This window comes from Grammomys surdaster, unplaced genomic scaffold (genome assembly GCF_004785775.1).
Source record: "Grammomys surdaster isolate TR1022 unplaced genomic scaffold, NIH_TR_1.0 241, whole genome shotgun sequence".
In the NCBI taxonomy this organism is placed as follows: domain Eukaryota; kingdom Metazoa; phylum Chordata; class Mammalia; order Rodentia; family Muridae; genus Grammomys; species Grammomys surdaster.
Genome location: NW_021604686.1, coordinates 1,993,438 through 2,005,829, shown reverse-complemented (window position 1 = coordinate 2,005,829; position 12,392 = coordinate 1,993,438). Strand labels below are relative to the sequence as shown.

General features: G+C 53.6%; 1 protein-coding gene across 5 annotated transcripts; it reads right to left on the bottom strand.

The window, feature by feature from the left end:
* Positions 1 to 5,346: 5,346 nt before the first annotated feature.
* On the bottom strand, positions 5,347 to 12,248 carry Ulk3 (unc-51 like kinase 3). Of its 5 annotated transcripts, none has more exons than XM_028774408.1 (16): positions 12,099 to 12,209; positions 11,296 to 11,662; positions 11,097 to 11,212; positions 10,388 to 10,492; positions 9,578 to 9,721; positions 9,301 to 9,383; positions 8,703 to 8,881; positions 8,430 to 8,572; positions 8,219 to 8,259; positions 7,869 to 7,971; positions 7,669 to 7,733; positions 7,504 to 7,582; positions 7,392 to 7,432; positions 6,968 to 7,015; positions 6,647 to 6,713; positions 5,347 to 6,548 (listed from the first exon to the last, which is right to left on the bottom strand). In XM_028774408.1, exons 3-16 carry the CDS (start codon positions 11,203 to 11,205, stop codon positions 6,532 to 6,534), a joined length of 1,224 nt encoding a protein of 407 aa, XP_028630241.1. In that variant the 5' UTR covers positions 11,206 to 11,212; positions 11,296 to 11,662; positions 12,099 to 12,209; the 3' UTR covers positions 5,347 to 6,531. The 5 variants fall into 5 exon arrangements, with proteins under 5 accessions (XP_028630241.1, XP_028630239.1, XP_028630236.1 ...); XM_028774406.1 differs by having other exon boundaries at positions 5,752 to 6,548; positions 8,430 to 8,535; positions 8,726 to 8,881; ... (1 more) ...; positions 11,296 to 11,436; positions 12,099 to 12,248; XM_028774403.1 differs by having other exon boundaries at positions 5,752 to 6,548; positions 11,092 to 11,212; positions 11,296 to 11,436; positions 12,099 to 12,221.
* Positions 12,249 to 12,392: the final 144 nt, after the last annotated feature.

The following is a 12,392-nucleotide window of genomic DNA, read 5'->3' as shown; positions in this document are numbered from 1 at the left end:
AGAGTCCTAGGAGAGAATGCCCTCTCAGGGCTGCAGGTGAGGGTGGGGCCTCACTGGGGGAGCAGATGCCCTTTGGGCCAGATGAAGTTAAGTCTAAGCACTAAGCGTGGGGAGGATGAGGCAGCCAGCTGGGTGGAGTGGTACATGGGAAGGCGGGGCTTTAGGGTGTTTCCTGAGATGACAGAACGCACTATCTCTGACACCTGCCCTGTACTTTCTCCTCACCTAAGACCTGGAGAATGACACAGAGAAGAAAGAGTCATCGTGCTCCAGCCTTGCTCTGCCATGTGTCCTTAGGTAGGAGGTCCCTGAGCCTCTGTTGCTACTGGTAAAATAAAGAGCTCTCTGTCCCAAGAATAATAATAATATGAATTTCAAAGACTGGCCATTTGTCTACCACCCCAACCCCATGCAGTGCTGGGATCCAGGGCCTCACATGCTACACACTAAGGCAAGCGGTCTGCCCCTCAGCCACACCCACAGCCTCCGAAAAGGCTCATCAGCTGTGGTAACACATTCTTTAAAGTAACAGAGGCGGAGGAGCCAGCAGTCATGCTACACTGAGTGAGACCTGCTGGTGAAGACAGTGTTAGTCCCACCTTGCAGGGGAGGTGGCCTGAGGTGGCAAGCTGGTGCCCTCAAAGTTTGTGTTTAGGCAGCAAATTGCTGTTTCTGTTGGTTTTCTTCTCTGTCTCTACCTCCCTCCCTCCTCCACCTTCTCTTTTCCTCCCTTTCTCCCTCTCTCCCTTTCTCCCCTCCTCTCTTTCTCTCTCTTTCTCTGTGTGTGTGAGTGCTAGTTGGTATTGTTGTCATTTTGTTTTCTTACAGACAGAATCTCATGTAGCCCAGGCTAGCTTCAAACTCCTAGGTACTCAGGGATGATCTTGGATTTCTGATCATCTTGCCTCAACTTCCCGAGTACCCCGATTACAGGGATGGGATATCACATGTAGTTAGTACCCTGACTAGAGATGGGACATCACATGTAGTTTCAGCTGTGCTGGAAACCTAGCCAAGGGCTTTGTGCACGTTAGACAAGCACCAATGGGCTGTGTCCTCACCTGTGTTTGGTGGTGTTTTGAAATTTAATTTAATTTTATTATTCTATGTGTATGGATGTTTGTCTGCATGTAAGTATTTGCACGTGTGTGCTTGGTGACTAAGGAGGTCAGAAGAGGGCGTCAGATATCCCTGTGCCTGGAGTTGCAGATGGTTTTGAGTTGCCATGTGGGTGCTGGGAATTGAATCTGTCTGGAAAAATACTGAGCCCTCTCTCTAGTTCCTTTGCATTAGAGATAGGATCTGACTATGTAGCTTAAGCTAGCCTCCCATGTAGCCTAAGCTAGCCTCCCATGTGCTAGGATTACAGATGTATAACAACACTGTGTATGACTTTAATGGGGAATAAAAAGGAAAAAAAACGTTTTTCTTAAATGAAGACTCCAAATGTCATCACACTCCCTGGTGTCTGGCATTCTAGAAGTCCCAAGTAGCCGTTCTAGTGGGTCATCTGCCCAGGGGCTTGCTGGGCAGAAGAAAAGTGCTACAGGCACCTGGTGCCTCTTGGTCTCACAGAGTAAGGGCTAGCCTGTGGGGGGAGCCATAAATATTACAGGCAGGAAAAGCAGTTTGTTTTCAAGGGCAAAGATCCTGTTAGGCCTCCCTATAAAGCAAGAGCAAGGAAGGGTAGGTGATGTTGGCTGGGAGAGCTGAAAGGGAAGGAAACATTAAGAGGGCAAGGACAGACAGGATCCATGCCCTGAGGGTGGCTGCTTGAGGCTGTCTTATTGAGCATCCTTTGAGCACCCTGGGGAGGCACCTGGATCTCTCAGACGCTCCTGGTCCAGCCCTCGAGGAAGGGATTAACAGCCACTGGACAAAAGCCCTTTTCTGACCTTCCCAAAGGAGCCTCAAGCTGGGGGTGGGGGAGCATGGGCTGTCTCCGCTGCATCAACAGCAGGGTCCGCGTCAGCCCTCCACCCTCAGGGGCCTTCTGCCTAATGGGATCGGACAGCCCCTTCCCCCTCAGTGCTTTGCTGGCTGAGAAGGAGGCCAGCATGGCAGGTCAGGTGGTAGGGGTGCTTGGGGACACTCACTGAACCCTGTCAAAGCAGGGCTGTTCGGTGCCTGGGGTCAGGAGGTGGGAGGGGACTCTGTCTCCTCACTGATCCTCCACTCACATCCCAGGAACCCCAAGAGGCCCTGAGCTGTCTACAGTGTCCCTGGAATGGAGCAGAGCAGGCTCCGGGGCAAAAGCGCCAGTCTGATGCTCAGGCGAAGATGAGAAAGGCCAGCAGGCTGAGGGTCACCTGCCCATCTTCGTCAGCTGTGCTAAGGAGTTTTCTCCCTATCCGTCCGCTCATCTGCATCCCCCAATACCATGCACATTCTTGGTTCCATGCCTTTTACAGGGAGTGCTAACCCACCCAGGCTGGAGCTGGAGCCCTGGACGGAGCCCCTCAAGTCCCAGCTCTCCTCCTCCTGTCATATGTTCCAGGACTATCTGGTATGAAGTAAAGGCCACAAAGGAAGCCATTGACCCCCACCCCCGTTCCTTTTAACAGCGTCTAACCCTTTCCTCTCCAAATAGGCCCTGATGCTTCATCCCTCTTTCCTCCCATTCTTTTGCTTTTCTCCCTTCCTCTTTCCTTCTTCCCCTAGTAGGACACCGGAAATGTCCAGAGGTGATGAAAAAAAAAGTCTTTCTGACCCAGATTCTTTTTATCTGCCCTCCCCACGCCCCCATCCCTAGCAAGTGTAGATTTCTTCTTAAGGAGAAATAGGAAAGAACTCCCAAGATGGGTGAGGCATTCTGAGGGAAGAATATCCCAGGACAGGGAAGATCAGAACACACAACCTGAGCCTCCTACCCCACAGTGTACATACACACTGAGGTGTCTGACTCCACAACACGCAGGATTCCAGAGTATTTAGGCCACCCCCGGGGCCTGACCTAAGGAACCTCCAGTCCAATTTTCCTGCTTCCCACCCACCCACCCAGGCAGCTCAGGCCCAGTTCCCAGTGGGAAGAGGAGTGCAGAAATAACAAGTGGCTTTCTAAGGCCAGCTGTTTCCCAGGGCGGGGGTAGGGAGGGTGGCTACGGTTCGGAATGTACAGGATCTCCCTTTTCCCCCCAACAGCCAGATGGTCCCTCTTCAGACACTGGAAGCCCTAGGCAGGCACTGGGGACATCTGGGGCACGCTCGCTTGTCCAGCTGAGCTTCTGACAGTGCCTATTGACCCAGCTGATACTCTGGTTCAGTACTGGGAGGCAGGAGCATCACAGAGCTGAGGTTCCAGCAGGGTTGGGGAGCTGTGGCGCCCACTGTCCTGCCTCTAACCCTGTGACTGCTAGACGTGGCTAGTCCCGGTTTGTACGAGGCACGGGGAGCTCACTGGCCTGGGTCCAGGGGTACAACCGTGCCGAGGCTACCTCCGCCTCAGCAGGACCTGCGCCTGCATTTTTACAACTTCGAATGTGGGTCTACCTGTGAGCTTGGACACAGCTTTGTTTCTGTGTCTGTGTGTTCGGTATTTCTTTTCTTTTTTCTTTCTTTTTTTTTTTTTTCGAGACAGGGTTTCTCTGTATAGCCCGGGCTGTCCTGGAACTCACTCTGTAGACCAGGCTGGCCTCGAACTCAGAAATCTGCCTGTCTCTGCTTCCCAAGTGCTGGGATTAAAGGCGTGTGCCACCACCGCCCGGCCATGTTCGGTATTTCAAGGGATAGCTTGATAGTGCGAATTACTGTGGGAGGAAAGTGGTGTCTCACTCCTCCTGTCTCAGCCTCATAGTTGGGGCCACTGTCCTCCTAGGGAGAGCTGGGACAGCAACTTGGTCTCTGGGGCTGGATTCCTTCCTTCTAGACTTTATATCCTTATAACTCTAGTAGGGGAGAAAAATAAAAAGCAGGGAGGTGGGGGAGGGGCAGGCTGGGCCCAGAGACACCTGGGTCCTGTGGTCTATCCCATAGGCTCATCTGTTCCTTCCGGGGCAGGTCCATGGGAAAATAGGAGGTTGAGGCCGGGTGCTGACCTTGGCTCAGTCTGGTGGCGGGAGAGCAGAGGTGGGAAAGCAAGGGGGTGGAGCTCCGGGATAGAGATTTCTGAAAGCCTGGAAGATAAGAAGCGGTAGCGATTCTCCGCCTCTCAGATGGAAAATATTTGAAAAGCAGATCTGAAGTTTCCTTCAGGCCTGCGCCACTAGGAAAGCTCTCCGGAGCCCACTCCCCACTTGCTCCAGCTCCTAGACTGCCTGCCTGCCTCCCTGCTTCACAGGTGGCTTTACAAGAGCTGCCTGGAGGGCATCAATTCAATGCTTAGGAGAGCCTCAGATGCCCATGCTCCTCCTGCATTGGGTGTCCCATGCAGGCCCATTGCTCAGATACCCTGTGTAAGAATTCCAGACCTCTGTTCCCAGCTGGCTGGCCGGTGTAGCTATCGCCTAAACAGTCTGGAGATACAACGCTACTCTCCCTTCCTGTCTAGCGAGAGTCACCCATTCTGTCATCCTGTCTCTGCCCGGCTAGCCCTCTCCAGTCACTCCCTCCTTCCTCTAATTTTTCTTACTGAACTTTTTCAACTGCTTCATTTCCAGAGAAAAATTTCAAGTATGTGTTTCTCCCTACATTTGGAAATAACATTTTATTGTACTTGTGCTTACACCCGGCCTACACACACACTGCCTTGTGAGAGTCCTCCTGGGCACATTCATCAATAGCCCAACTGTACAGTTCAAGCATCGGGCCAAGGAACAGAACTAGCAGGGACTTCAGCGGTTCCTTCTGCCCCACAGGACTCTGCTCGACACTGCCCCCCAATGGCTAGGCCAAAGACTTCAAGAGGATTCATTTTTTTCTGTCTTGGTACTTCCGGTATCAGACCCACAGTAATAGGCCTGAGAATAATTAAGGCAAGAGACTGATGGAAATTACCCTGACCTGGGCATCTTTGGGGGACTAGATATGAGAAGAAAACCCTAGAAGATTCCCTTTTTCTAAAACCTAGCTTGCTGCTCACTGTTGGCCCAGAGTGAGGAGGCACCTGGGAGAGTGCAGGGTGGGATGGTCTAGAGGACTGTTCTACAGTGTTCTGCCACTGTTCTGAGGTGTGCAGAAAAAAGGCCTGGCTGGGCCCCCAGGCCTGTCCATCCTGGCCCCTGCTCCCAATAACACATACTAGGTGTTTGGCAGGAATGGTGGCAGTCAGCCCGACTCCTGGATCCCCAGAGACAAAGGCAAGAGGTATACAGTCACTTCCCTCTGGGACCACACTAGTCAGGATCCCCAACTTTTCCTGGTTTTGAGCAAAGTAATGCCACCTATTTTTCCAAGGCAAGAAGTGATGCATAAGTATTGAAAATAATTTAATAGGGAAACAATGGACTCATTCTTTACAGCCATCCAGCCATCCAGCCTCTGGCAAGGAGGATGTCCCGCTTTGACTTAAGGAGGCAGTTAAGGGCGGAATGATTGGAAACCACCAATACTCTCCAACTTTAGAAATAACCCTTCACACACACACACACACACACACAGAGAGAGAGAGAGAGAGAGAGAGAGAGAGAGAGAGAGAGAGGAGAAGGAAGGAAGCAGCTCTCAGTACTTGTCATTTGGGGTTATCTGTGGCAGACAGTTCCTCTGCCCCTTATTCAAAATCAGCCTTCAATAAGAATTTGAGTAAAAATCTGAAACAAGATGATGATTCGGGAAGTGGTTAAAAAAAAAAAAACAAAAAAACAAAAAAAACAAACCTCCAGTAACTCCAGATGTAAATTCTTCTCCAGCTCACAAAAGGTGGACACTGCGGATGTATCCAGAGTTTAACAGGACAGAAAGGAAGACCCAGCCACCACCCAGCTCTAGCTCAGGGCCCACCATGTGACTAGTGTGGCATATCCCCTCAAACAGAGCTGTAAGTGGGGGTATGAGAACCCCTCCTTCATGCCAAGACAGGGACAGGTCTGGGATTCTCACATGTACAGACTTTTACAAAGGACATGACTTTCATGCATGAAGGATTGTCTTAAAGAACTGAAAAGGATGACAGCTGGGAGCTCCTGGGAAGACTGGAGGGGGCTGAGGGCTGAGTGCATACTGTCCGGTAGGTAAGTCCCTGAGGGTATCGGAGTATCCCATTCCAGTGCAAGAAGAAGAAAGTAGGGTTGGAATAAAGGCTCCCAGGGAGGGTTGGCCCAGGTACAGCAGCTCCCTGGTTGCAGGGAAGGAACTGAAGTGTCCTGAAGAGGTATGATATCCTCTTCGCAGAACAAAACACAACAGGGTGATGATGTCCTGAAGCCAACAGGCTTAGGCCAGCAGTCACCTAATGACAAAGTCATATTAAAGTAATTCTCCCAGTGTTTAGTACACCTGCCACCGGATGCCCCAAGGGTGGAGAACACTCAGAGGAATGCTGGGAACTAGGATGTAAGAGGTGCTCATCCAGGGAGGTCCCAGGTTCACAGGGGTCAACCCTGGGCTGGTATGCAGCTTCCCTGTAGGTTTGTGCTCCATCCACTGGTCCTTCCGGTGTCACTGCAGTGTGCAAGCTAACAGGTGAAAGAAAGTGGTCAGGCTCAGGTCTCTGGCAAGAGAGTCAGAACCTATAACCCTGCTATGGGCTGTCAGACCCCAGGGCAGCACTCACAACTACGAACAGACTCCGACAGCCCCTCTTTGTCCAGACTCTCTGCTTCCCAGTGAGATTCCTTTATCTGTGAGATGTAAAAGCAGAGCAAGGGGTAAGACAGCCAGCTAGACTCGGAAGCCACCGCGCATACACAACCACAGTGAGGAGGAACCCACAACCCAGGCCTGGGGTGGCCCGTCCGTGTCCACCTTGATCTGCTCCCACCACCCACTACCCGGGGTGGCCCGGGGTGGCCCAGGGTGGCCCGTCCATGCCCACCTTGATCTGCTCCCACCACCCATTACCCGGGGTGGCCCGGGGTGGCCTGTCCATGCCCACCTTGATCTGCTCCTTCAGGTACTCAGCTCGAGCCATGAGGTTCTGAACCTGCCAAGAGAAGTCATGTGCAGACGTGAGGAGGGTTCAAGCAAGTGTCTCCTGAGCCCTGATGCTCCCCAGAGCCCTCTGTCTCAATAGGATGGCCTTGTCTCTGATAACTCTACTTGTTCCCTCCTCCAGGAAGACTTCCCTGTTGCTGAAGCCCAGGAGACTTTTGCTTTATCCAGGCACAGAAGTCCTGGGTCACTGACATCACAATTATGAAGCAGGGAAACTCCATATGCAATCTAAGGAGGCCCCACAGACCTGAGGAGGAGGAGAGGAGGAAGAGGAGGAAGAAGAAGAAGAGGAAGAAGACAAGGAAGAGGAGGAAGAAGAGGAGGAGGAGGAGGAGCACTTCCTGACTTCCAGCCCTACAAAGTACCTCAGTGTGAAGGAGCTCCCGCCTTCGGCCTGGGGCTTCTGCTGTAAGGAGAGGAGAAATGGTGAGCACAGGGTAGCCAGAGGCAGGGGCAGTAGCGGAGCTGGGACCTTACCTGCCAACAGCAGCAGCAGCTCCCCGAGGCTGTGCTGGTACAGGTCCAGGGCATCCCTCTCTTTGCCAGTTTCTTCCTCCTACAGCCAGAGGGGCAACACATCCTTCCATGCTGTGCCCTGGTTTCCTTCCTGTGCCACCCGGACTCCTCCCAATGAGCACAAACCTTGGCCATGGCAGCTGAGGCCACTTCCAGGGCAGCGAGGAGGCGTGGCTTGTCCCGGGCCATCTCTGATGTGAGAGAAAAGGCTCATGGTGAGGGAACAGCCTGTTGTTTTTGCATAGGAAGGCCCTGTCAGTCTCCCTGTCAAGACAGAGTGGGGTTGCCAGGACTTGTGCACAGACCGGGAACTGCAGCCTACCTACCTCGAAGCAGCTCTTGGACAGTTGTGCCCTGTCTTAGCAGGGCCTGATTGGAGGAGGACACAATGGCTTTGAGCTCCTCGGCCCGGGACACATACTGCCCCACCTGTAAGAGAATGAGGGGCTGAGGGATATCCCCCCCTTATCCTGCACCCACCTCCAAGTATGTCTCTGGTCCTTAGTGACTGCTTCACACTAACCAGACATCAAACAAGCTAGCCTGGCCCAACCCACGTCCCCCAGCTCTATCTTGTGAGAGAGGTTTCAAATCTAAGAACGCCATTTGTCAGAGGCTTGTGATCTCTGGTCTCTCCTTTCATGCCCACCCATTTTCTCCTGGGGAGATCACTCACCTTGGCCTTAATCGCCTCCTTCCTCTTGGCATCCACTTCGTCTGCAGAACGTGAAGGGTTTCATATGAAGATGTTGTACTAAAAGCCTACCCCACAGTAAGCCCTTCGAGATCCCCAGATACTAAGTTCCAGGTTGATCTTCCGCACTGAGGAACTTGACCCGACTCCTGCCCCCTCTGCACCCAGGTTCTAGAAATGATCTGGGCCTCACAGTGTAGCGCAGGTACAAAGAAGTCCAGCGCCTTGCAGTAGAGCGACAGGGCGGCAGCAGCATCTCCCTCCTGGTCCTTCTTCACAGCCTCCACCACAAGGGCCGTCTGGGGGATTGGAGGATCGGCAATCAGACCTCCCTTCCTAATGCCACAGCGATTAGTGATTAGCGTAAGTCAGCAACCCCACCCCCTTGCCCTGTGGCAACCTGCTCTGCTTCTGTGAGCCAGTCACCTATTAACCACCAAGGGCGGGCAAACGAGACCCAGCCCACCCTATCTCCATCAGTCTGCGTACTGCTTGCGCCAGGCTCTCCCCACTGGGCATGTGTTCCAGGTCCACCCAGGGATGGGCAAAGAAATCCTGGAAGGAGATTCGACGGCTGGGGTCTCTCTCTAGAAGTCGCTGCAACAGGTCCCGGCAGTCTAGGGAGAGTTGGGGCCGAAGAGGAAGCTACAGAGGCATAGAGCAGGGACACATCACATAAAGATCCGACATCTGAGCCCAAAGCCCAGGGCCTGTTAGGAACCCCCATAAGGGGTACATGTTTGCCAGTGGGTAATCTGAGACCTGAGTGGAACATGGCAGGTCCAGGTGATGTGCAGAAAGAGAACCAAGCATCCTTTCTCACTCTCCTATCAAATGGGCACTTGCCCCTAGCCCTGGACTATGGGAAGATTGGGCCTGGTTATTCGTTGCCAGTCGTGGCTGATCCTCTGGAACACACTAGATTCTAGGCTTCCACCGCAGAGCACGGCCCCACTGCCACGAAAGGCCTACAGCCTACACTGCAGTCTGGGGCAGTGGTGAACAAACTTCTGGGCCTTGAATCCCTCAGTCCCCAGTGGATGCCAAGACCCTGCCAGACGCACCTCGATAAGCCGATTGCTGCGAATCTTTTCTTCTAGCTCTGAGAACGATCTGGAGGCAAAGGGGGGCTGCCCAAAGAGGGCTTCTGTGGAAGAAGGCAGAGGGGGGAGGCTGGAAGGGAACAGGGTTAAGTCTTGCCTAGCTCACCCATGGAAACAGGATCAAAACCCCTCAGAGTAGAGCCCTTAATTCTCATGAGAACCCAGGAGAGGCCCAGAGAAGCCTGGCCCAAATACAGAGTAACTCTCAGGGCAGATAACAAGGGAACAAAAGTCTCACCGTACAGAATGACCCCCACAGACCAGAGGTCCACACGCGCGTCGTACTGCCGCCGACACACCATCTCAGGAGCCATATAGAGCGGGGAGCCGCGAAGGACATGTTTCTCATCCCATGGGGACATGTGCTGGGCAAAGCCAAAGTCTGCAGGCAAGAGGCCAGATGCAGGGTTCAAATCCCAGCTGCTTCTGTGACTCCAATCAGAGCCCTCCCCACCCTAGCTTCACCTGGATTACTCCTGCCTCGTCCCGGTGCAACACTCCTGTATCCTCCTCTGGGCTGGAAACCCTAGGCATGGCGCCCAGCATCTTAAGCAGTTTTACCTAAGCCTACCTCAGTGCAATTCCCTCAGAAAGCCCCACCACCCCAGCCCCAGCACTAAGATATGTCATGTTCTCTGGCTTCCAAGGTCAAATCTACTCTTCTTCCAGTCTTATCAGAAGCCACAAACACCTGTCCACTGTTAAGTATTCTTCTCAACTGTCCAGATTGAGCCCGAACCCTAATAACAGATTAAGTTAGGTCCTGGCTCACAGACTGATCCTGGATGCTGGTCACACATTGGCACTAGTTCCAGACTGAACCCCAACTCTGACCCAGACTTGATCCCTAGCTCTACCTACAACACTGCGGGACATAAAGTGCTACCTTTCGGTGATGGGTTCATCCCTATACCTCCTGATCTGTCACTAGTGATTTAACAGAGGAAGTCCTGGGAACAGGTCGCTGAGCACTCAGCGAGAGAGTGAGAGAGTGCAGCCAGAAGCTTACTGTTTACCCACTCTAAACCACCACCCTGCTGTTCCAGACCTGCCAGCTTCAGGTGGGGCCTCTCCAAAGAGCTCAGTAGGATGTTCTGTGGCTTCAGATCCAAGTGAGAGATGTTTCGTTCGTGCAGGAACTGCAGGGCACTAGCTGAGGAGTCAGCAACAGGAAAATAAGTCAGGCCGGGGCGGTGGTGGCGCACGCCTTTAATTCCAGCACTTGGGAGGCAGAGGCAGGCGGATTTCTGACTTCAAGGCCAGCCTGGTCTACAGAGTGAGTTCCAGGACAGCCAGGGCTATACAGAGAAACCCTGTCTCGAAAAAAACAACAACAACAAAAAAAAACAAAACAAAAAAAGAAGTCAGAACCTCTTTCCCACCTGCCTCTCCCCTCCTCGGGCCTCCATCTATCCACTTATATCTGTATTGCTACAGTGCTGTTCTGATTTACAGAATATTCAGAAGCTCCAGACTCTGGCCACTTCTAAGCGTCCCCGAGTGCCTGCTCCTTGTACCCTTCATAAGATCACCCTACCTTCAAGGAGCCTCCAGAAAAGCCTTTAGGACTTTGTATTCTCCCTCACTAAAACACTTGGGTTCTGGGCCCTGGAAGATTCCACAAGGTTCTTACATCACGTTCCCCATGTGAAAGCCTGAATTCCCTACAGATGCTAGGGACGCAAACATGGCAGACTGCAAAGCACTGGAACAGGTTTAAAGAGGACATGGGGTGTGTCACTGGGTTTTTACCCAACTGCTGCATGAAAACACGGGCCACTTTTTCCGGCAGGATCCTGCGGGTATGGATGAATCGAGACAGGTCACCCCCTGCACAGAACTCCATGATGAGGTAGATATTGTCATTGTCCCACTGTGGTTGGAAGTAGAGAGACAGCTTTAGGCAGTGTCCCTTCTCCAACCTCCTTTGGAGGGAACCCCGTCCCAGGATCAGACCTGGAAATCTTTCAGCTGTACGATATGGGGGTGCCGGATGCCCTTGAGGATCTCGATCTCAGTCAGGAGGTTTTCCACCGATGCCTTGTTGAGACTTTTCTTGGCCACACATTTTATGGCTACCACTTCCCGAGTATCCTTCTGTGGTACAGGAAATTTGGGGTCTCTGTCTTGAAGGGGGCGACCCCATGGGCTGCAGTGTCTCTGATTCCCTCTGCAGCCTTTCCCCTGTTTGGGTCTGTCCACTCTCCACGGGCCTTCAAGTTTCCCAGCCTCCACTTCTCAAATCAATGTGGCATCCGGATTCTGGAATCCCACCCCAGCAAGTGTTCTCCAACGCCAAGCTTCTAACCCACGGCATCACTTTCTAGAGTGGCGGGAGGGGTGGGGGGTGGGGGGTAAGGGGCGGGCGGCGGGCGATGTCACTATTTAAAGAGCTAGCCACTCTGCATTCTAACTGGTGCTGCCCACTGGGAGTCTGACCCCAGACTCCTCCCAGCCCCTAAGGCAACTTCCGTGCAGAGCCGGTTCTTCAACCACTGACACCGAGGTTCCCATAGGTCATCGCCCGCCCCTCCAGATCAAACTGGCGTGGTTGTTTTTAAAACCTAAAACCTAAAAGGGGCGGTTAGCTCCAGCCTCCTCCACCCGTTTGGGCAGCCGCTGGCCTTACTGCTCTCAAGGCGGTCGCCTTTTCTGCTTAGCTTGGCCCTGTCACCCAGCCGGGCTTGCAGGGAGTTGGCTGGCATAGGATCCGGGTGCCCGGCGCCGGGACACCTCGGGCACGACCCGCCCACACCCACCTTGGCGTAGGCCTTGTACACCGTGGCGTACGTGCCACTGCCCAGGCGCTCGGTGAGGATGAAACCGTCCAGCCGAGGGAGACCCCAGCCGGGCCCAGCCATCCCGCGCCCGCCGCCAGGTGCTTCCTGGTTCGGGGGTGCAGATTCCGGCCAGCAGCGAAGCTGGGGGCGCTCGAGGGGCGGCGAGGCGGGACTCCGCACAGCCCCAGCGCTGCCCGCCGGAAGCGCGGCTCGACAACTCCCCTCCGAGGCTCCTCCCCGCCCGCCGCGGGCTGGGTGACACCCTCTGCCAAG